This window comes from Salarias fasciatus, chromosome 14, assembly GCF_902148845.1.
Source record: "Salarias fasciatus chromosome 14, fSalaFa1.1, whole genome shotgun sequence".
NCBI lineage: Eukaryota > Metazoa > Chordata > Actinopteri > Blenniiformes > Blenniidae > Salarias > Salarias fasciatus.
In genome coordinates, this window is record NC_043758.1 from 24413251 (window position 1) to 24438994 (window position 25744).

The 25744-nt window shown below is 39.8% G+C and overlaps 1 protein-coding gene across 1 annotated transcript; it reads left to right on the forward strand.

The window, feature by feature from the left end:
- The first annotated feature begins 23194 nt into the window (after window positions 1-23194).
- Window positions 23195-25727, forward strand: LOC115401009 (distal membrane-arm assembly complex protein 2-like). Its single transcript, XM_030109135.1, has 6 exons — window positions 23195-23225; window positions 23598-23827; window positions 24332-24412; window positions 24562-24701; window positions 24878-25040; window positions 25129-25727. The coding sequence occupies exons 1-6, from the start codon at window positions 23196-23198 to the stop codon at window positions 25319-25321; spliced, it is 837 nt and encodes a 278-aa protein (XP_029964995.1). The 5' UTR covers window position 23195; the 3' UTR covers window positions 25322-25727.
- The last annotated feature ends 17 nt before the right edge of the window (window positions 25728-25744 follow it).

A 25744-nucleotide genomic window follows, 5' to 3' on the forward strand; every position in this document is an offset into this window, starting at 1 on the left:
TTGTTACATTCAAAAGTAGCAGTGTCACATTACAAACACTAAGGCATGTTTTTGGATTATACTGTATGTGATAGACCAAAAAATGTTGCATAGTTGTGAGGTGGAAGAAAAATTATGTATTTTTTTGATTTTTTTTTTTTTTTTCCTACAAATGAATAACTGAAGGTGTGCCAAACAAAAGCATTCAGTCCACTTCAGTCAGTACTTTGTCAAACCAGTTTTAGATGATCTGACAAAGTCTTTTGGAGTATGTCAACCAACTTTGCACATCCAGACACTGAAATGTTTGCCTATTGTTCATTAAAAAAAACTCAATCAGAATGGATTGCGAGCATCTCTGAACAGGAATCTTCAAGTCATGTTTTAATTGTACTAAAGCTTGGAGTTTGAATTGTCCATTGTTATACATCAATATGCTGTGATCTAAACCTCTCCATAGTAGCCCTTGCTTTCAGTGTTGTCGTCCTGCTTGAAGATGAACCTTCGGGCCTAACGGGTCTTCCTTCAAGATGTCCCTTATTTTTTTTGGCTCCATCCATCTCTGAGAAGTGTTGAAAAAATAATATATCTCTGGCTAGTGTTGTGCAATCACTGTAATATACTACTTGCAAGTAAAATGTACTTGCATAGCACTGAGCATTGCAAATAATATTTTATTTGTTGGTCAGGTGGTCAATGGCATCGCTATTGCAACAACACATCATCAGTAGGGTGAAACTAACCTGTCTCACGACGGTCTGCATCCCTGCAGCATGATGCTACCACCACCACGTTTCACAGAGGGGATGGTGTGTTGAGGGTGATATGCAGTGCTACTTTTTCACCACACGTAGTGTTTTGCATTTAGTCCAAAAAAGTTCAGTTTTGGTCCCATCTGACCAGAGCACCTTCCAGAACACCCATATTTGCTGTGTTCCCAGCAAGGCCTTTGTAAAACCTGTAAACAGGATTTCTTATGACTTTGTTTCAGCTGTGGCTTTTTTCTTGCCACTCTTCTGTCAGAGTCCGGCTTGTGGAGTGAACGCCAAACTCTTTCCATTTTCAGATGTTGGATTGCACGGCACCCTGTCAGATGTTATCACAATATGCGGTTTGTGCATTTAAAGAAATGACATTATGACAAACAATATCATAAAAAAAAAAAAAAAAAATCACTAAAATCTGCATTCACTTCTTGCCACATTTTTCACAATATTATTGATTTTACTTATTATTCACAGCTTTAATTCACATGTTCAGTTTCAAATCTGCACTGGTCAATATTTCCAGAACACGCCCTGCAGGCTACCAGGCGGTTGCATACAAGATGTTGGATGCCCCTGCCATTCTGACTTGATGTTCAATCTTTTTAACTTGTTCTGGATGGTCCCATCTGTTGGATGTGCCTGTAATTTCCATAATGGTTTCTTTCCATGCTGCAGCTGAATCGGCTGTTTAAACCAGACATGTTCAAATGGCTGCCCGCAAGATACATGTAGGCCCCATCCTTATACTTTAAAGCCTAGGAACCAATTACCAAAGATCTTAGAGTTGAAGACACATATTTAGCTCTTTCTAATACAATGTTGCCATATTTCTCCAACATTTTAAGAGATGCCCTTTGTCAAAATGTTATCAACTGTTAGTAAAGATGAACTGTTTGCTGGTCTGTGGACTCCCTTCTCATTCCCAGGATGATCTGGAGATCACAGGAGAGAGAACGGATGGTGGCTGTCTCTCTCTTTATGCCTTTGTCCTTGAAGCCTATCATCATGTTTGAGTGAGTTATCCGGAGGCCGTGATGCATGTTGGCACCGAGCAGTCGAGAGCCAGTGATATTTGGATGAATACCATCTGGTTAGAAGCAGTCCTTATAGTTCCAAGTTCCAAGTTAACCTTGTTCCATTAAGAAGCATGTTACAGTCAGCTATGTATTTGGGGCTAAACGTCAAGAGGAAGACTCATTCCTTTCCCAGGGTTGGAAAGGGGCCCGAAATGAAAAGATCTTGAGATTTAGAGTCCGTCATTGTTTCCATTAGTAGGGAAAAGTCTTCGGAACTATTCCTGCTTGTATGTCAAAGAACCTTGCATGAATGACAATGCTCAAGCGGCTGTGATGTGTAGATGAAACAGTGAGCAGCATCACTGTCAGCTCCTGCACTGTTGGCATCAGCTACAGCTTGACTTTCAGTCCTTTCCATTTTGACTTGGCTGTTGATGGAGTCCCTGATCAAATGAGTGTCCAGCAGATCTTGGAAGCAGATTGATGCATTTCTTAAGTTTCCCCTGGCCCTTGGTTTAGTCATGATTTCAGGGTTTTTTTCTGTGAGCTTCTTTGTCTTTTTTGCGCCCGTTGTCTTGCCTGAGATCTGGCTGAGAGAAAGGTCACCTGTCCCAAAGTAAAGTTTTGTTCCACTTGTCAGTTGGCATATTTCTGTCAACATAAGTATTTTTTTTCTAAAAGCTCTCTGGTAGAGGTATGTTAAAAGAAGGAAAAGCAACAACAACAACAACAAAGAGTAGGAAAGAAAATCAAACAGCAAAGCATAGCGGACACGTCTGCACAGTATTTCAGCTGGAAGTCGATCCTAATCAAGAGGCAACAGCTGCCATTCAAAGTGCTCACACTCGACTGGGTGGAACTGAGAATTCAGCGTCTTGTTCAAGAAAACTTTGACACATGGACAGGTGGAGATTGGGATCAGGATCAGAAGACAACCTGCTCCACTGCCTGAGCCACAGCTGCACCACAGTGGAAGCCTGCAGTCGAAGCTGGCGCTGGATGCTTCCCAAAGGAGCCTCTTTCCACACGTCTGTAGTCATTTTATATTAACCTATTTATCCGGTACCGGGACTTGGTGTGACGACAACTTCTACTTTAGTATCCTAAAGTCTAGTATAGTGTGCACGTCTTAGGAGACAAAAAGGGGAAAATATGTTGTCAGCTACTTCTCCGAGCTTAGAAAGTGTACTTTCACAAGAATGAAGCAAGCCACTGAGGATAATCGTCTAACCACAATCTCAAAATGAAGCTAGAGAAACATTTTGCCTTTGCAGTGTGAGCTGCTGACTTACATCTTATTTCACAAAACTGTATGTGTTTCAACCAGCATTTTGCTGACATGCAAAACCACGGAAGCAACTTAAATTCACAGGGCATTTTTTTTTTCCTTCCATTTTTTTTTTTTTCCAAGCCAAGACTAGATGAAACATCCACAGGCTGCAACTTTGAGACATGCACATGAGAGGAAGGACAGATGGAGGTGACAAGAGAATTACTGCACACAGTAGATGGGAAAGATGAGTAGAAAGGCTGATTGATGCAATATGCGCTTCCTCCGTTCGGCTGTCCAATTCCCGGCTGGTGCTCGCATGACATGAAAATCGTGGCTGAGCACATATTAAGCACGAGCCTCATTAATTAGCTTTCAACCTCTGTGCTTCAACATGATAAAAGAGGCATTGATGGCATGCATGAGTGGAGCAGGGGTGGGATGATGATGATGATGAGAGAGAGGGAGGAATGTGTGGAGGGACAAAGAGAAAGATAGCATGCATTGAAAGCATTGGCCATCTTCAACATTATTACTGACCTGCTTAATGTGGTGCTTACTGGAAAACTGCAGAATTTCTACAATGCAAGCCCAGTGTTGTTGAAGCTCGAGTGATAAAGAGGAGGGTGAAGCCGATGAGTAAGTTTGAGCAACGTGGACGGATGGGCGCACGGCTGGGTGAAGGGTGAAAGAGGAAATTGAAGAGACATTGTGGGTATGTCAGAGGAAATAAATGAGCAGAGGAAGAGAAGGAGAGGCCGGTGATAAAAACCACGAGCGGGGGGGGGGAAGCACTGAGGACGAAGGACAAAGATAGACGGATAGATAGCGATGCCGGGGAGTGGGATAAGACAGATAGTGTGTTCTGTAAATAAGGATCGACTTTGTTTACGTTGCAATCTGCTTGCATGAGGCCAATCATATCCTGGAACCATCATAATGAGCAATGCTTTGGCACGGGGCTTTTTCTCATGTCACAGTGCATGAGATACACCGTGCGATCTCAAAACATTAATTTGATATATTATGTTTAGTGCAGAGTTCATCCAGCTGTCACAGGAGGAATCAGTGAATCATAAAAATGAAATATCACTCTTCATGAAGAGTAAAAATAACAAATGGCTCTGCTCTATAGCTAATATTTTTGCTTTTATGCATTGAGAAGGCCAGTGTAGATACAGCTGAGGGACCGGGTTCTTTGTGCTTTATTCAAGATAACCACAAGATAAAGACAAAATCTCAACCAATCCAAAGACAGAGCAGTCTAATTCAAAAATGGAAACTGTAGAAGCACTGTATAAAAGTGTTATACTCAATAAAACATTTGATTAGGTGTTAATGTGAGTGTGATGGATGTCTGTGTCTCTGTTTGCCCTGTGAAGGACATTCAATCTTTCCAAGATGTATTTCAATTTTTCCCAAATGGAGTCATTTTCAGTGAAACAATGGATGGATGGATGGATGGATGGAAAACCTTTCTGAAGTACCTGGCAGAGTTGGGATCTTGTTAACCAGATGTCTGATGTGCACTGATAGAGAATATTGTTAGACTAATCCTCAGGGAGTTTAAAAATACAAAAAATCTATTTTAAACATTAACTTTTAGCCATTCAGAACAGGTTTGCCTAGAGGTAAAAGTGAATTCAGTTTTGGGAACACTGCCGAGTAAAGACTTTCACAGAGAAGGACGACAGAATAACAGGAGGATGACTGGAAATTTTGAGTGTTGATTAGAAGTTTTGCGTAGAAGAATGTATCCAAGGCCCAAAGTTACTTACTTAGTTACTTAGTTAGTTACTTAAAAATAAGAAGAATAAACCTCTTTCATTGAAAACATTGTTCACAGAAACAGAAGAGCTTGGAATCATTTCATTTGATTAAAAAAAAATAGAAAATAAGTTGCGAGGCTTCAAACAACAACAGAGGATCATCTACAAGACACATTGGAGTTCCAGGCAGCAGAAATATTTGTTTTTGTGAAAGTTCAGAAGAAAAGAAAAAAAAAATTTCTGAAACTACCAGGGATGATTCCAAATTAAATTAAAAAAACAGTGCAATACTAGCACAGGGTCTCACATTCAAAGTGTTTGTATTGGATCAAAAACAAACTTCACAATATGTTCTGCTCATTATTTTGATGCTTCATGGCATATGGGGTTTATATTTCTCTCAGGAATCTTAAAAAAAAAAAAACACGATGCAAGTTTGTTGGTTCTCTATTCCTGTGTTGTTTATACGTCTGTAGTATTAAGTTAAACACCATATATATCTCTGAGGCGTTTCTCTTCTCATCTTTTCACATACATACATACAAATCTCACCACTGCAAATCATCAACTTTATGTTTCTGTCTTGTGCGGTCTGCGCTCTCTCCCCGGCAGGGGTTCTGACAGTCAGACTTGAGGTTTGACGTCTGTTTTTCCTTCTCCTGTCAAGCCTGTAGTGTGCTCTTTAGATTGCTGTCTGATGCTGACCTGTTGGTGTGTTTGTTTGTTAACTTGTCCCCTAAAGGTTTCCTCATGGTAAAACTGAGTGTTTTGTTTCCACTCTTTCCCATGGGCTTGTTTGCCTTTCAGGATGGCTAAAAACCAACAGAGAAACTCAGATTTTCTATTCAGCGAGCTTCCACACAGACTGCTGATTACATGTTGATTCCCTGCATACATTTGGTCACAGAATTGTCGAGGCTTTGAGAAACATTTGAGTATCTGCACGGACCGGTCATGCATTACTAGCATTATTTTAATTCTGAATTTGACTCTGCTATGGCCAATAATATCCATTTATCCATGAACAAAACATGGAAGTCAGTTTGTTTTCTTTTCATAAAATCTTTTATCAATTTTTATATCGTATAGAGGTCCTTAAAAAAATATGGACTATGTTAGAGTATCAGTAATAAATTTGATAATTTGCATTTTTGTCTCACAATGTAAAGAGAAAATAAAACAAATTCAATTGTATGTACAAGAAAAGCAAAAGCAGAAAACAATCATCAACCTGAGAGCTCAGCACTGCCACCTCCAGCAAGGCTGAGGCTGACTGCCTCAGTGGATGAAGACAAAATATTTTACAGACAAATGAAAATGAGGATTTAAGAGTCTACAGATATTACAGTGATATGAAACAGTAATAAATAAAAAAAAAGCAACAAAAAAGCACACACACTAAACTCAAAGGCTCAACCCGATGACAGCTATTTTCACATAAACAACTGAGGCTTTGCTGTGAAGATACAAATATAAAGTTATTTTCACAAGACTGCAAAGTTTGAAGGATGTGAAGTAGGGCTATCTGGTTGGAAACAGTCACATGTGCTGTTGATGAAGATGGGATTGAGCTTCCAGGCTCTGCGGGCTCCAGAGCGAACAACTCCCTTTCATCCTCTTTTCATCTCATGGCAGAAGCTTTGATTTTTTTTGTTAAATTGGCATTTAGTTCCCGGCGACTAGCATTCTCTCCGTCCAAATACTAATTTGGGCAGGGTTTGCGAGTCCAGAGGGACACTTGGCCCTACATGTTTTGGATGCCTCCCTGCTTCGACACCTGAGTCAACTGAAAGGGTTTTTATCAGGCTGCTGCAGAGCTTCATGCCAAGCGATTCATTTGAAACAATAGTCCGGCAGAGAGACGTTCAGGAACCTGCGTCCCACAGAGCTGGGATCCAGAACACACACATGACTCAGTCTAAAGCTTTCTGAGCTGACATACCAGTGTGGATGCATCTGAACCAAGCACAAGAAATAATGGAAATCTTGCAGGGTTGGTGTAAACATATATCACACTCAAACGTAAGCAGAACGTTACAAATAATACTAATAGCATATGCTCTGGTGGTTTGTTAAAGTAGTTTTTTTTATTATTATTATTATTAGATTTGATGTGAAATGGATTAAATGTAATGTACCATGTGTTGAATAGAGAAATAAACCCGCGTGTGATTGCAACACCACAGCTCAATACAGCTTCAAATGTATTGTTTTGGTTTTATGGTCACAAATGTAATTCATTATCGTCTCTCAAAGCACTGTTATTCCCAGACGCAGCAGGCAGCTATTTTCAGCTCAAACACTCTCATCCACACCACATTTTCTGCCAAGATCCAAACGCTCTAAATATAGCATACACTTAAACGGATACTGATTTTTTTTTTTAAAGTGAGACTTCTTTCAGGTTGACTAAATATAGCTTTATTATTCAGCAGTAAATTGTTTAGCTTCCATGCCAGTGCTGCTTCCTGTTTTTTGATATGCTTATTCATACCTCAAGTTATTTAGTGTTTAGATGACCATATGTAGCCACAGATCAAATTAGAGACATTATACATTTTAAGGGGCACTTTGCAATATGTTAAGTGCTGCATTGCATATTGTTCTATATAGATTTTGAATAAATGTAGATATGTGACAAAAGAGACCATATTTCATATCAAAGGTGTTGCTGTAGACTGTCATACTGCATTTTCCATTTCCAAATTTTACACAAACCTGCCTACTCAGAAGAGCACATTTTCAGTATTTTAAGAACTAATTAAAGAGGCCAAGTAATTAATTTCTTTAATTACTCCAATCAGTTTGAGTAGACATCATTCGTCTGTTTTAGCAGAGCTAAAATTTCACATGCTTCATAAAATGCTGTACATTACAAAACAATTAGCATACATGTGGGTTAAATCACTGTAGAAGTTCATACGAAGACTTGCTTTTAGACTATTGAAATAAGAGGAGAAAACCACTGTGAAAACCAGGGAGAACATGCAGACTCCACACAGAAAAACCAAGGCGAGAGTGCTCACCATTGCACCATGAAGTGCTTCCTATCCAATAAACAAGAATCTTGAATGAGTTTACAACATGCCAAGTTTACATAACTGATTACAATACATCCTGTTTGGCTTGAGAGTTACCCGACACCCCTAAACTCCGTTTATGGGTTCAAACTCCGGCGTTCAGACGGAAGAGAAGAAACAGTCAAACCTCCAGGCGGTGCAGACGTGTGGTGACAAGTCAAGTCAGTGTTATTTATAAAGCCCCGAGATCTCACGTTTGTCTCAGAGGGTTTTTACTGATGTCACTTCCAGTCAGCGAGAGAAGATCTCACTGCTTTTTACAGTTTATTTTGGGAATTTTCTAGGGAACTGATGTGACAGTCACATTGTGTTTGATGGGAAATAGTGATGAGAAACGTTCAAGCTGTTAGAGCCCAAATCGCCTGGACATCAGAAAACCACAGATGGCGACTGTGGGAGTAACATATTTCAATAAACATTCATTGTGGAATTGTAGGAAAATAATGAGCAAACTATGAACAATTACGAGTAGTAGACCAAGGTAATGTATTTATTAAAAGTGTATCAAGTTTCAGATGATAACCTTGAGATTAAGGACACAGTGATGTAATACGTCTTGATTGTGAACATGTAAAATGTATTATATTTTATAAAACCAACCTTTGGGAGGATTAAAAATAAAAATAGTGTCAATACAACAAATATGTTCTGTTATTGCATGCAACAAATGCTTTTACAAATCACTGCTGTTATTCAGAATCCCTGCACGTGCTGCCAGTCGTCCGCAGGGGTATCTAAACATTAAAATGGTTTTTGTAAAGCTTGTTAGGAAGATAATCTTCACTTCAATTTCTCAGACTTGCTCCAAATCAATCAGTATTTTAGGCTCAGCGTCATCAGACCTCCCGCCGTGAGCCTGTCTGTCAGGGACTGGAGGTCGTAGTGTCGGTAATCAGCTTAGCACCTGAGGGAGCCGGGGGTCCTGATTTGGAGGAGGGGGGCAGGGCGGGATGGTGGAAGGAGTCAGATAGATTGGAAAGTTACGTAACAGTTCACCGTCAGACCAAAACGCAGCAGATGCTTCGTGATTGAAAAAGCATGACCCACAGCAGAATACTGAAGCGGGGGATGGATAAAAACAAATAAAAGGATAGAAAATCGCATCTTAATCAGGCAGTTTACTGCAAAGAGAGCCACGAAGATGGTAGAATAGATCAACCGTTCATATCCAGTTCCAGGTATTTTTAAATCTTTTGAATCCTCGGTTCAATCTGAAAGGTTTTTTTGTACTTTTAACAAGAATTTAAAAATTCTATGCTGATTTTAAGGGGTTTTAGAAAAATGATGCAATTTTGTGGGGGACCCTCGATCTGATAGTCCCTCCAATTCTTGATTATTTTCACCTTAATCAGGATCAAATTTGTCTCTGTGCTGATTTGGGAAAAAAAAAAAATCATGTACTCATCTGATAAAATATATACAGCTGTCAGCTTTCACATATTAAGAATTATATTTTGGATTACATTTTTCATATTTGATAAATGGTTTAGATAAAGCATATTACTGTAATTTTAGAGATACCAGGGTATCGGATCATAGTACAATACTTGTACTGGAAAAAAAGATCCCCCAATATAACGAGATGAGTATTAAGAGAGAGATTTAGGCTAACACAACAGCAATGTTACATGTTACACTCAAAATATGAAAACACTTGCATCTGTATATGAGGTATGAATTACACTCGGTGGCATTTCATGATTTCACACATTGGTATTCAACATCAGCAAGTAGCTAAAGGTTGGTACTTGTACTTGTTCTTTAAAGCACTGGTATCGGTGCATCCCCACTCACTTTTGGCTTTTGCAACAACACACACTCGACCGTAGTCTTAATAATTCACCACTAAAATTTTTTTTAAATTAAGACAATTTCAATCGACAGTTGCTTTATGGTATTTTCTGATATTTCTAAAGGTGCATTAAAGGTGCATTAAAGGTGCATTAAAGGTGCATTAAGGAGTTTTTCAACTTTAAAAATACTTATTTTCCACCATCAATATGTTACACATTTTTACATTTTTACACATTTTTAAGGATGTGTACAATGTGCCCTGACATTCAGTGCAAGTACCTCTAACAGCGCTAAATTGTCACTTGAAAGTTGCAGTGCCGGTCTGGCACCAGAATTTTTTTGGGGAAAATTTGAAAAGAATGGTAATGCACGCTCCAGCTGGCCTCATTTAGTTAGGTTTCGTCTTGTCCGCCATTACTCCGTCAGATGCTTAGTGAGCAGCAGCTGAGCAGGATCTTCCAGAAAGTAAGAAAAGGCCGGCTTCTAGCACTGCCACAACTCCAGACAAAACGAAACCTAAGCAAATCAGGCCAACCGGAGCGCGCATTACGTCACATCCTCTCAAATTCTCCCCAAAAACATTGTGGTGCCAGACCGGCACTGCAACTTTCAAGTGACAATTTAGCACTGTTAGAGGTACTTGCAATGAATATGTCAGGGCACATTGTACACATCATTGAATATTTGTAACATATTTATGGTGGAAAAATAAATATTTTTAAAGTTGAAAAACTCCTTAATGCACCTTTAAACAACATCTTAATGTCATTTATTCATCCAAATATTTACATGCTCCAGTATTTCTATGTAGACTGGTTGGAAAGTCATATGTTCAATCGCAATCACAGTCCATATGTCCAAGTGGCCTTGAGCAAAATGTTGAACTTCAAACTGTTCCCAGTGGATGGATAGAGCGCCATGATGTGGTAGTCATGTCCACTGGTCCATGAATTTCACTCAGGATTAATAAAATATCTGTTCAATCTAAAATTGAGTTCAAAAGCATCACAAATAAGTCTGATGAATTTCACAGTAGAATTCTGTAAAATATTGCGGAAACTCTGCCTGGTAATATTGACCAACAAAATGTGTACAGTTTCCAGCAAAGGAGCCTGAATATCACTGGATGAGACTCATTTAAAATTTGGCACACTTATCCTACACAGTGTTAGAGTAGAATTGACCAGACTTGCCCTCTCATGTTTCTTTGTACTCTGATCATTTATAGTACGAAGAAACACACAAACTGCTTGTTCACTTGTGGAATAATGGCTCCCTGTAGTAAAATTTCCAAACCAGTTATTGTGGTTTCTGATTGACTTTTGGGGCACAATTTGGCAAAAACTGCTCTCTGATAATGAAGAAAGTCCTTGCTGTCAAAAATGATAAATGGTAGACTTTAACATTTCTCAGTTAGTCAATTATTTCTCATTCTGCGATCTTTAAGACCAATTTCCTAAGATGATAAATGGCAAATGTGTAAATGACAGACGAGGTGAAGTTGAGGGTGGGTGGATCTGCTTCTATTTAATCATATCAATTGATGATTAATCACTCTATTTTTCTTTTTCATTTTACATCTATTTTTACTGATCTATTTGTCAATTCAGCCATATTTAGAAAATCTCCATCTTCAGCATTTCAAATTTCTAACTTGATGGTGAAAACATCACAATTGAATTTGTCTTGATATAGGATCTTTATGCTTGGAGAAGGATGGAGAAAAAAAGGTTCCACTTTAGAAACTTCTGCGATTATTCAGGCTGCAAGTTGTTTTCATTCTATCAGTTGTTGATTTAATGTCAGTCGATGATGAGTGGATCCACTGAATGAGTGAAGGACGTCTGTGTGCTAGTTCAGAGGATGAAAGCTGCAGGTGCAGGACTGTGTTTTATCTATTTTTTCCCCGTCTTTTTCCCTTCAAAGCCTACCGCAGCATTTATATGAGGAATAGATTGTACATTGTGGTAAGACCGTGTCTGGAGCTACTTTTACCAGAGCACTGCATTATCATGCAGCCACAGTGAAAAGGCATTCATCAGGTAGATTGCATGGAAGCAAACGCACTCTGAGGAGAGTCTGACTGCTCAGGGAGGTTATTTAATCATAGTTTGAATAGAGGCACATATTGCCTAGTTGACATGCAACCCAGACTCCATTATCAAGGTAATGAAGCTATGGCAGAGTGAAAAAAAAAGAAAAAAAGAACAGGGTCATGATTGATGGAACCACGAATTAACATTTTATTAGTTATTCGTGATTTTCATTTCAATTGTGGACTGCAGTCACTTTGAATTGTCTTTCCCCCTCCTCTTATTTTGTCCATTTTCTTTTCTGACATGTATTTAGATGTATGTATGTGTGTGCACGTGCACGTGCACGCGCCTGCGTGGGTGGACGTGAGCTTTACATTAGAGATGGATATTACACACCACGTGCTCGACTCAATATTCTGCTGACAAAGACAGAGTTACAGAAAGATTATTGAAAAACGTGAAGGGTGATGATAAGAGCACAAGCTAAATTTATACACTAAGAAACCCAACTTGCATGAGCCTTTCTACAGAACAGTGCAGAGGTGAGAAGGAAAAGAAAGGTTTCATGAGCAAAAAGGAGAAAGAAAGAATGAGCAGACATTATGAAAATGAACGAATATGAAAGCGTAATTATGATTAGGCATAATTTAAATGACATGAATTATGTATAAAGCTTAATTTAGCCCTAATCTATTTATAGTTTTAATGCAAGAGACATTGAATCATCTCTGACATTAGAGAACGAACACGTGTAAAAGCAATGCATTATATAAAGGTTTATGAATTTTCCAAAGTGCACTCTGAGGCCTGCATCTCTCTTAATTACGGCCCTTGATTTGCTTCAATCAAGTAAACTGACTCATTAAATAACTAGCAAGGCGCACATGTACGTATGCTCACTCAAAGCACTACTGCAACGGAGGAAGAAGCCGTTGAAAAGCCTCACTGGAGAGATGCTAAGTCGAGCAGAAGTCTGGAGGTTAGCATCAGTTGGCGATGTGGATTGGATGTATCATGGCTCATGTAGCTGCCATGCAGAAAAAAGCCCATTATTGCTGCTGTATTATTCATCCGCTGCTATGTAGCTGACACTTTGAAAACTCTCTACAAGCATATGGGAATACTCTTACAGTATGTACAGTCACTGTTTTACAGATACTCTGGGAAATGTTCAGAAAGCTTCTTTCTTCTTCTTTGTTTTGTTTGTTTTTACGTTAGAATTGCCATGCAGGTTGGATGTACAATAATGATTCATTCATACTTCAATGAGTTCAGTTTACATGATGTTTCCTGAGTCTGGAATAGGCGTGTTTACAAGATCTGGAGTAGAGAGCAGGTACTTTTATTTCTGGTGTGAACTCTCAGAGGAAAATCCAGGCCTAACCTCGCTCTAGTTTTTTTAATAGTGCACAACCACTTTGGGCGGTGCACCCCAGAGAGCACTGATCCCCAAACTGCAGCATCTGATAGTCGTTTCACATCTGTGCTCGCCTGTGCACGTCAGATTTCACGTGCGCGCGCTTGGCGCCTTGTGAAGATGTTGAGTGAATAAGCTGTGATTTTAGGAGCATCAGCAGCTCCCTGTCAATATTGCCTCTATCCAATGACATGCTCCTCTCAGGCTTATGCTATTTTTGGGAGGAGGCTCTATTGCCAGAGACATCTCCCCGACAAGATAATGGGAAAAGTGTGTAATCGCGCAACGTGTGTAGCCAGAGGATGGGTCAGCATGCCGTTCGTCACCGCGGTAATTAAATCTGTCAATGGGAATTAGCACAAGTGCGAGGAAAAGGGAGATAACAGGTTGATGATGAGGTGCCCTTATTGCACGCCCACACACACACGCACACACAGAGAGAGAGAGAGAGAGAGAGAGAGAGAGAGAGCACTCAGGTATTTCAGTGGATGTACAAAAGATAAGAGGCCTCACATCAAATTAATTGCTTGGTAGGCACACTTAATTATAGTGTATGTGTGTGTGTTATATGTACATGTGTCTATGTGGGTTTTTTTTTTTTCTTTCTCTCTGTAGTTAGGATGTAGCCTGTCATGGATAACGTCCTCTACCCTACAGAAAAGTAAAATTGGTCTATTCATGACAACACTGCTCCTACTCATCTAATTAAATCGTGTAAATTTTATATCATGTTTCCTACATTGGATGTTAGGCCAGTACCCCGAATACTCACAATGTCAGCAAATACATTGTGTAAATATATATGAGATTATATGAAAGAGATTGAAAACTCTTGTGGAGTTTGATTGGACTTTATTTTTTGAGAGGAACCACTCAGCATCTTGACTGACCAAACGTTGAAGCACGAGTCAACAGTAGTTACTGCTCTGAATGTGTAGTTAATTATATTGATGAAAGGAGAGATTTCTGTTTGTAAGACTGACAAAATTGAGAGGGACTGAAGTTAGTTCTAATTTCCTCTGACTGAAACTGGACTTCTTGAAACTACGTGTGATCAGGTATTAATATATTAGAAAAGAAGCGGAAAGAAACGGCTCATGTCATCACGCAGCCAAGCTCACGATTGCATTGCCTCAATATTCTACACAAGATGTGCGAGATTTGTAATAAATACAATGCCATTGTGCAGTTCAGTGTGAATGGTCGGTATAGATAAAAGCAAGTTTTTATCCAAGATCCATTCTTGTCTTCGATGCTGCTGGCTGTTTGTGTCTGTTTAGCGTGTGTATGTGTGTGTGTGTGTGTGTGTGTGTGTGTGTGTGTGTGTGTGTGTGTGTTCTTGTATTTCTATCCTTGTCGGGGCCAAATGTCCCCACAAGGATAGCAAAACGTGGAACGACGTGCCTTGTGGGGACCTTTTTCCGGTCCTAAGTAGGAGAAACAGTGTTTTCTTGACCATGTTGTTGTTACTGAAAAAAGTAAAAGTGCAAAAACATTTCTTTAGGGTTAGGCTTTGTTGTGGTGTGGGTTAGGGTTAGGGTAAGGGTCAGGGTTAGGGGCTAGACATGAATGGGAGTCAATGGACGGTCCCCACAAGGATAGAAATACAAGACTGTGTGTGTGTGTGTGTGTGTGTGTGTGTGTGTGTGTGTGTGTGTGTGTGTGTGTGCGAGAGAGACTTGTATTCTTAGAGTTTATGCTGTTTTTTTAAATATGTTAGATTTTTCGTCTCTTTGCACAAGGGGTTGCATTCCATTTTGTTTTACTTGTGCAACTGCAGATAAAGACACTATTACATTTTCATTCTCCAACTTTTACTGTGTTCTGTTCTGTGTTCTGCTGCACTGAGAGATGCTCAACAATTTCAACAGCAATGTCAATTTTTTTTCTTCCATATTCTAGTCTTTCATTAACTTATGGAGAGATCTGAACTTCTGTTCTTGCTCTTTTTGTCCTGCAGTCACCCTCCAAGTGACCACCGTCTAAAAGCCACCATAAAGCAAGTGCTGCGGTTCGACGGCCCGCTAATGGCTTCCCTGCCAAGACTGGAGAGATTTAGAGACTCCGCTGGCCTTGTGGGAGCCGGTCAAAACAAAACAACCCCGACAGCGGCTGACGTTCCCGAGGAGGCTGGAGCGGCTTGTGCGTATGGTGGCTGCGACGCAGAAACAAGGGGAGAAGTGGTGGGCTGCGGAGAGAAAGAGCAAAAGAGACAACCGGTGGCTAATGGCTTTCCCACAGGGCCGTCACTTACTGCAACTCGCAGTAAAAAGTGAGGAGCCGCGGGGGAGCGGCCATTAGGAAACCTTAGATTTCATCTGCTAACAAGACTCTGGGAGCAGTTCAGCCTCTTTTCCCACACAAGAGAAATAAAAGAGACGCAGTGATGAGCATCTGACAGGAGCAGGCTGAAATGATCTGCTGGTAATTGTGTGAGTGTTCTTGTGAGCGTTGATCCGAACGCTCTGGATCGCTGTGAACTCGATGACAGTCTGCCATGCAAGGGGGGGAATAATGGATTAATGTAGCAAAGGTGGGCAGCGTAATGAAAATTAATCGTCTATTAATCTGAAGGTTATTTCTTGATTAATTGTTTGTTGAGTTCAGAGCTGATCTCGGGCATATTTGTCTGGTTGATATAAAACTAATGATCCCGTATTAGCCTTCCTTTTCTTTGGTCCATTAACTTTTACAGTCTGTGTATGCAGTATTTCAGTAGCTCTCCTCCACAGGCAGACGCAGACTGGATGTAATGTTCCTCAGACACGTCGACAGAGGAAAGCATTATTAAGGCACAATTATTACCAGTTTTGGTACACAGCGTTATGTAGGTGAGTCACTATAAAGTCCAATCTGTCCTCAGTCTACCTCTCAAAGCGCTCACTTCTCTACTTATTGTTGACGAGAGGCTGCTCCAGTTTCTTCTCCTCTTTCATGACTTTTTTCTCGTTGGACTGAAAACATACAGTAGAAACTGGAGAGGTGAGATCCCAACATTTAATTTCTCAGAATTGATTTTAATTCCTAGAATGTAATCTTAACGTTTAAAGGATTTGGTGTTTTGAAAGAATTGATTAGACCCCTCATTGGGTCATACATGATTTGATTTGGGATAAAAGCAAAAAGCCAAGTGCAGCAACGAGCGAGGTGCAGCCTGTGCAGGTCACCCTCCATCATATGGCCAACACACACATTAACCACGTTCACACCAGTGGTTAAGTCTGATAGGATTCAACAAATATTGATTAACCAGACTGGTTAAAATACCAGCCTTGAAAATAGTGATGAAATGAACTCCTTCTTGTGAGAGCAGCTATAGTATATTCACAATATATAATTACAAAAACAGTGTAATAGAATTTCAAAATGCCTGTGCTGCTTTTCAGAGACAGATGACAGATATTATGTTGTCATGCCATGAATGCTCATATAATGAGGCCTCTTTGAGGAAACGTCCAGCAAAATTTAAGTACCTTGAAGTCGGGATGAGTGTGCTTTTGATTCTCAAATAATGTCACCCTTTTTTTTTTTAAATTTCAGATCGAATGATCTAAGAGAGAATTTCTAGGAGTGCTGAAGCATAAGAACAATGATATTCCTGACAGATGTATAATTAATGACAAAAAGAGCTCTCAAGAAAAGAGATTTCCTTATTTTCCCAATGTTTTCTGGTCAGGACATTTCATAGATTATCTTGGCCACTTCGAATTTCTTTCATTGCATTTAGAATGCAAATAGATGAACCAGATTCAAAGAAGTACAAATCGCTAGACCCGAATGATCAAATAAATCTTGGGCTGTTGTTTTGATTGCTGTTAACTGTCAGTGCCACTGTTGTATGAAAGCAATAAACACGAGAGGGAGAGACATACACAGTCATCAGCTGAGATTATTCCTTACATTCAGCAAAACATTGCTTTCTCTGGAGTGGTAACGCTTGAATCAAGAATATTAAAGCTCTGAATAACCGGGACTTTGGGTGGATTTCAGTCTTTCTTGGAATCCACCACTGCAGAAGCCATCTGCCATCGCCGTCCCAAGAAGCATCTGTCTCTCTGTCAAACCGGCGAGGAGCAGAAAGGAGAGCAGCTGCACAAGCTGCCTCTCTCATATTGATGGACAGTAGGAAAAGTGTGTCCTACAGTTGTTCTCGTATGTACGAATGCATCGACTGCCATTGATCTGCCCCCCCACGGATGACAGGAGAGAAGAAGATCGCTCACAGTCACACAAAAGAAGCATCAAGAGTCGCTCACAGTAACAATGTGGATGTGTGATTTACAAAACTCTCTGTGGAGATTATGCTTCACCAAGTGGAAAAAGACTTCCACAAGACTGAGGATCTGAAAATAATGCGTGTCTGATGCCGACTGCGGACTGATTTGTGGAAAAGCTGGAACCAGAAGACATTAAACACAAATAATGATGAAGCTTTAAAATGCTGAAAAAAAAATTAGCCTGATTTTAATGTTTTCAGGGCATCATTAATGATTCTGTGCATATATTAGAAACACACCAGTATTAGTCTTATGCTTCAGTGAGACCTTATTTTGCTGATGTTTGATGGCTCGATGCTGCCTTGAAGCAAAAATCTTCCCTTAGCAGTGAAAGATTATAATGGTAATGTGATATTGATTGTTAACCATTTATTACAAAGAGGACGGGTTCAAATCAAAAACCATTCAGACACAAAATGCAGCCACAATCTTCGCTGCAAGGACTCAGGCCTGAGCTTCTTCCGAATATCGCTATTATTTTTCAGTGCTGTCGATTTAGTATTTATCCATAGCGTGTCCATATTATTGTTATAAATGAGTCTCTTTTTTAAACCTGTTTTCTTTGAGGATGAAGGCAATTACATGACTCTTGAATGGAGGAAAAGAGAGAGAAGGAACTGTCAATAACTCTGTATATTCCCTCTGCAGGTTGTCCCTCTGACATCCCTGTAAAGTAGTGACAAAAAATGTGGCAAATAATGACAAAAATACATCATCAGTCCACATTGCTCTGCAAAAACAGGATGTAAAATATTGCCCTTTTGGTTAAAAAAAAACCTTAATTGTCAAATATATTATATATTTATATCTCTCATCTTAATTTTTTTTTTTTTTTCAAAACATGGCTCTACCAAGTCGTTCTGCAACAAGGGGACTTCTGGTACAGTAAAGGAACACTTACGGCTGTTGTTCTTTGGATTTAATAAAAGAATTCTATGCAAATTAGATGAATCCAACACAAGCGCAAGAACATTAACTCAATCAGTACTACTTGAAAAGAGAAAAGAAGAAATTCCTGGTGTGTGCGCAGCAGTACAGTGATTACAGTCGATTTACTGCGTCTGGACGGAGCGGTGGGTTTTATGTGGCCACTGTGCCGAGGATCTGGGTCCTGAGGGACTTTCACCTAGCAGCCACAGTGAAGACAGTAACGCTGTGGACAATTAGCTTTCCCTTTTTCCATTAAATGTCTTTTTGACAATCAACTTTACAGTTAGAAGCTTCCCTAAACTCTTGGCTTGATGAGGCCACGAACCCCCATCCTCTTTCGTTACGGTCCGCAGATTAATTTCCCAAATTTAATCCAACCGTTTCAACCACATTGGAACTTCATTTCATCTTGACATTTTTTGGAACATTTCTAAAATTAATATCCATAATTCCAGAACATCCTTGTGCTGCAGTTTCTTGGTCACAGTACTGGACTAACGCAACTTCAGACGGTCCCACATCTAATTCATGCTTGCTCCTGTGTATTATTACATTATCCTGCATCCTCCTGGGCAACCTTTTCTTTCCAACTTAGTCTTTAAAGAATGTCTAGCAACATGGAGAGAAAAAAAGCCCAGACATCCAGGAAATAGGAATTTTCATAAAACTTACATGTATAAACTATGTGCACTCAAAGGATGTTCCTCTGATAAACAGTGAAGTTCATAAAAATTTAAACAGGAGGTATGTATAAAGCAGAGATTTTCTTTGTTACAGGAATAGACTCAAAATTGTAAATATGAATTTAAATTGACAAACTCAGTCACAACTTTCTGTATGATTTTAAAAGCGATGAAACACATTACATGTGAATGACAAACCTAAAAAGACATCATCAAACCACAAGTAGGCAAAAATCATACTTAACTACAATAATGTGAGGAAGTGTAACTGGTTTGCTTCACCGCTGGATATATTAGAGATGAGTTTTAAAGAGCTTTTGATCCCATAACATGATGAAGTGATAAAAGAACAATTGTCTAGTATTGCAGGTGTTTCCTACCAGAGCTGCAAGAGCTCAAACAGATCAGAATCTATAATCATCAATCTCAGTAGTGGTGGGAGTCGCTGTGCACAGAAGTGCACACGCTGGCTGTTTCACTCTTGCTTCCATCATGGAGATAAGACAAACATTGCCTGTCTGCCTCTGCAGTTTAAAACATTAACATTCTGGTCCAGTAAGCTGCCAGTCCAACCCCCCCCAACCATTCACTAATCAATTGATTTATTCACTCTGCCTTTCTCTCCCTTCACTGGTCCATATGAACATCCAACCAACCCTTTGGTATTATAATTTGTGCACACTGGCTGCTGAGCTCCCACTTGGAGCTCTCTCTTGTATCCACCAGACCACAGGTAACGTTTGCCTGAAATACTCACATTTGTTTTCCTCACTGTTGATCTCTTCTGCTGTGTTTGTCAGGAACCTCTCACTGGAAGCACATTATGAGTCCCCTATGTTTCTCCCATTATCAACTGTAGCATCTTTCCCCCTGCTAATCTTCTGCAAACACACCGGGAAAGTGCTAACCATGATCTCATTTGCTAATTGTGTGCACCAGCAGGTGTAAGCTGTCTGCCATGTCACACCAACAGGGTTGAGTGTGTGGCTCTATGAGTAGGTACGCTCGCATTTCTGTGTCGCATCTGTCATATTGAGCGGCGTTTCAAGCTGTCTCCGCTCCCCAGTGGTATTAAAGAGAAAATCCAAACAGCGCTGGAAGGAAAATTAAATAAGGAAGCAATATTGAGATATTGAGATGTAATACAACGTATACGAGGAGCAGATTGCAGATGTGTGTGCTTTAAGGTGACTGAGACTGATTCAGTTGTGTTTTCATGTCCTAAATCCTGTTGTCCTGCCTGATTACTGAACAAATACCCCTTAAGACGTACAACAGGAATCACAGAGTCTTGGCGACTGCTTTACCAATCCGTGCAAACAGTGTCCTGTGAGATTTGCAGTGTGTATCAGTGAGACGAATTAAGTAAGTGAGTGGAACCAGAGAGCATGTGAAGAGATGTGAAAGCTTGAAATCTGATTTAAACCAGGTAAGGACTGGAACTGCTGGATGGTTTAAGAATGCAAAAACATGTCTCACAATATTAAACTGTACTACCACTATTTGTAAATACTGTGGGTGCAATTACAGATATCTTTGTGGCATACTTTGTGATTGATGTAAAAGTTGCCTCAACTGGGTCCAAAATTACCGTCATACTCATAGTTCTGCACTCACCACCTAAACATTTATACACATGCACAAATTAATTTTGGATGGTTGTCCAGCTCTCTGTTAGTCTTCAATGTGAATGATTGTTACAACAGTTTAAATAAAAATGGGGGGGGGGGGGGGGTTGTCCAGTATTCCCCTAGGCATCTGCTGTACCAAGAGCCGGATCTGGAGAGGGCAGTGATCCCATCTCTGTGTTCCAATTTACTCCAGAAAGATGGAAGACCTTTTGACCCCCCTGGTCCTCTGTGACTAGAAGACTTGCAAGAAAACACAACAGTTTTTGCCTCTATTCGAAGACATATATTTATTCAACGAGTATGATCTGCCACAAGCTAACAAAGTTGTAAGATGTTACATTTTTTTCTTTATTTAAATAGTATTGCCTGCAGCCATGTTCAGGCTTTCAAGTTATAAAATCATCCTGCTGGGTGTTGCTTACTAATAGTAATGAGCGCTTTGTTTCACACTTTTTAAAACAGACTGTACTGTTAAAGCAATTCAAACCACTTCAGGTATAAAAACAAACTAATGTGCCAAACCGTAAGGGCTACAAGTACACAGATGGATGTTACAAAGACCACAGATTTCATCTACCACATGCCTCTGAATGCATATGGATGCCGAAAACCATCAACAATCGTACCTTTTACAGTGAAATATAATATCATGTATTGATGACTTTGGCATTCAACTAAAGATTACTACTTGTTTTGACACAAAATTGTTTTACTGATGCCTTTGAAACCAGACACAGGGTTGACCACAGGCATATTCACTGTGCCCACTTTAGATCTGTGTTGACATTGCTGTTTTAACAGTCCCCGTGGATAAATTTATAAACCATTTTTTAATATTCAATGCTTCACTCAATAGGGTTAGGGTTAGGGTTAGTCAGTGATTGATAGCATGCTGTGTTTGCGTAAATTGTGTAAATGCACCCCAAAACCTCAAGTCTTAGTCCACCTAAAGTTGAGAGTCCTTAGTGTGCCCAAAACACAAAAAAAATAAGTAGAAACATTAGGCTATAACACAGTTAGTCTAAAAATACTATTACAACAGCATGGTTAGATGATCTGGGGCCCAGAAGCAGACTTTGGATCAGAAGTTTGCAGGTTCAAATCCCACTGCTCTCCAGTGTGGCTCTCTCAGCAAGGCCACCGCTCTAATCAGTTAGTGTTGTTCTGGTTAACTATGTAGAGGACTTGATGAAATGCACTGCAGTTTTCCTCCAGGGGATTAATCTTTCTATAATTATTACATATGTAACAGTAAACTGCCAAAATTATGGGGCAAACTGAACACAACCATCCAGCACATCAAAATGTTTACACGAGCAGAATACGGCTGAGGCAGTACAGACATCTCAGCACTACCCCAAATTATCTATGGTAATCTTTTTGACATGCAGTGCATTTTATACATAAAAGTAACTATTTATTTGTAAATGTGCATGCTCTAAGCTTATTTCTATTCCATGTTAGGCACATCTGTGACTCAGTTCACTGCCAGCTATGATCATATGGTCATGGCTACTGTGTGACCCTAATGAGCTCTATCACAGAACCATCCACATGTATGTATCTACACCGGCTGCGACTAAGCAAGGGCTCAGACTCCCATCCCTCCCAGGACACAACCCTCCAGCCCCGAGGGGACCAGACCATCAACAATCACGTCATACAAGGGGGAACATAAAGGGATCACATGTCCAGAGCAGATAACACTGATTCTCCCTCCATTTCTCAGAGGATGTGTTGAATCACACCATAAACGGTATATATGTGAACTGAATACTGATCAGAACATACCAGAGAGAACAGGCCAGCACAGTCACATCAGCCTGAACATCTTCTAGGATGTTTGTCTTCGTTGTGTTCTTTCTGCTGGAAGATAAACGGCCTGGTTTGAATCACACAGTGCAGCAGAAAGATAATGCATAATGAACTTTTTTTGCAATAACATTCTAGTTCAGACACAATGAATCACCTCTAAGCATTTAAGTGATCATTTCTAGCCTGCAGTTTTACCAACACACTTGCTTGAGAAAAGATGCAATGACTAATATCGTTTGTTTCTAAAGGAAATTGTTATTATTGCTTGATCATGACCTACATGAGGTGCAGATTTCTTCCAAGATTTCTCATGAATTTTATGTTTGTGCCAGTGTCTCTTAGATCGTCACGCATTTATTGTTATACTTCATGTGATTATGTCATTGAATTAAAACTCTTCTTAACTGTAAATCTTGTTTTCTTACAGATTCCAGTTCTGTTTGAGGAAGGAACTGGATAATTCTCACGAGTACAGGATTCATTCATTCATTCATTCATTCATTCATTCATTCATTCATTCATTCATTCATTCATTCACATGATATCTGTATGAAAATGGATGAAAATATTTTCTTTTTTAGAAATTGAGTTACGATGTCTTGATGTTTGTCCCAGGTCATAACAGACGGGGTCACATACGTGCTTTTAGCGACACCCAGTGGTGAACATGGAGGACAACAGCAACCGTCACATTCGCGCAATCTAATATGTCCTATTCGGGTCTCCGTACCATGGTTGGAGTTATGTCTGCCTCCTGTTCAGTAAGTCACCCTTCAAAATTCCACGTTTTACTGGTCTTTTTCACGCCAAGTGTAGGATTTTACCTCCGGTATGAAAGAAGTGTGTAAATTATTACACAGTCGTATTGTTACTGACTCGTTATGGCGTTTGTGTGTAGGTTTATTGGACTTCGGCAGGGGGGCAGAAATTATGAATTTAATGCTATCTATCTATCTATCTATCTATCTATCTATCTATCTATCTATCTATCTATCTATCAATAACACCTGTGATTGCGTGTGTTTAACACACTTTAAAAACAGGCAAGATTTAGTTTTAATCCATTCCTATCAGATAATATGTGGAAAAACAGAAATCCTCCTCCATGTCCTCCTTCTCATCTCTCTCCGCAGTCCCTGGTCAGATGTTGCCATCGATCGGTTATTCTCTTCTCTGTGAGGAGACAGTGGAGCTCCTCCAGCTCGGCCTCCCCCCATCCCTCTGCTCCTCCTCCTCCTCCTCCTCCTCCTCCTCCTCTCTACAGGCGGTTCCTCCTCTTCCTGGCCCAGCGTTTCCATGATGTGGAGATGCTGTTGTACCTGAAATCTCAGCTGTCCAGGGACCAGCTCCGGAAGAAGAATGCGTAAGATGACAGTAATCTGTAGTTCTCAGGAGACAGGTTGTGTTACACCTCTCCCAAACCAATATGGTTTCAATGGACCTGCTATAGTCAATCTTGATCTAAAGAAATAATTATCAGTGTTGCCCAAAGCAGTTAGTTCCATACTACCTGTTTATCATGACTGAAACTGACAATAATCTCTCGGCTCATTTTAGATTGCAGGGATTAAATGTTTCCATATGTTGGCCACACCAGGGCGGCTTATAGCCTGAAATATATTTTTTTTAATTAATGCTTTATATTGTATTGTTGTTGTATTGGTCCAAGTATCCCAATGATCTGGTTGTTAAGTGTAAATGTTTGCATAAACATCTGAAAGAGAAAATGTAATTACTTGTTATCCTGATAAGTTTACAGTTCTTAAGGGATTCTAAAAAAAAATAGCAGTCACAGAACAGTTTCAGAAGATTTTAACACACTTTTTTTTCCCAATAAGACCAATAAGTTTTCTTTACCCTCATACAGCTACTATGGCTACACAGAGAGGTATTATGGGAAAAACATCGCCTCTGCATATTTCATCTTACGTCTGAAGGGAGGATTCAGGTAAGGCTCTTGTGATCGGTATTTTTTTTTTCTTACTGTTTGTGGTTTAAGATTTTAGATGAACGGATAATTGTGTCTTGAGATCAAGTGTTAAAATAGATGACAAGAGAAGTGATTTGGTTCTCATTCAACCCGTGGTTCATGCCCAGGTTTGTTGGCCAGTCAGAGTGGTACCGTGCAGACTGGAGAGGCAGATTCAGTTGGGACTTCTTGCAATATAAAGATACACAAATGGAAGAAGTAGACATGAGCCACACTGTCATCACCTACAGTGGACTGCAAAACCTGAGTATGGAGCTCAAGCTCACACTTTTCTTTTTTCTTTTAAAGTTTCTTTTATTCTGATATTAGCACATATTCTTTCTTGTCAGATGTATGCAATTTAGTTCAGAATAATATAATAATTATATAATAATATTCAACATATTAAGCTGTGTTTTTTAACTGATTTATCTTCCTCCTCAGAGGTCCAAAAATCTTTGCGGACACTGAAATTACAGGGCTGCCCTGAAGTGGACGACTGGTTCCTGGCTGGACTTCACATCTTTCAGGACTGTCTGGAGGAGCTGGACATTTCTCACTGTCCACGCATCACCACAGGGGGCCTTGCGGCACTCAGGAATCTCAAGTGAGTAATTAACACCCCAATTCCCAACATATTCACATATCCCCCCTTGTTACTGCTGTTGTGGTGACTTCTTTCTAACGTGCTGAAGGGGACTGAAGCGCCTGGACATTTCGTCGCTTCCCAAAATTTCGAGCCCCGGTTTGGTGGTTATCCTGCTGGAGGAGATGCTGCCAAATTGCCTGATCACAGCGAATGGATACAAATTCAGTCCTGTCGAGATCGGAGGGGTGGAGGAGGAGGTGGAGAAGGGTGTGGAGAAAGCCATTCTGAGACGTAGATGACAGATGGACCAGAACATTAATCAGCGCAGAGGGAGATGGAGTCATGCATATACCACTGAACGAACTGAACTCTGTATGCAAAGATTTATGAGATGAACAGAAGATTTGATTAGCTTTATATCAACACATAATGAATTAGTTGACCACTGTAAACATCTAAACATCTGGTTTAACATAAACCTCAATTAAAACAAACACATACTTCCTCATGTTTGAAATATAATTTTTATATTTTCCTGTGAGATCCAGTGACTGCTCAAATATTTTGTTTCTCCTGAATAAATTTGTAGAAAAAAGTGTACACATTTTTGTAAATCTGAGTGCAACAAAGCAACGTGTCAGCCATTTTTGGTGTGTGATGTAAATATTACTGTAAATTTACCCAATAAACTGCTGCAAAGTGTCATGATTACTGAATTCTTT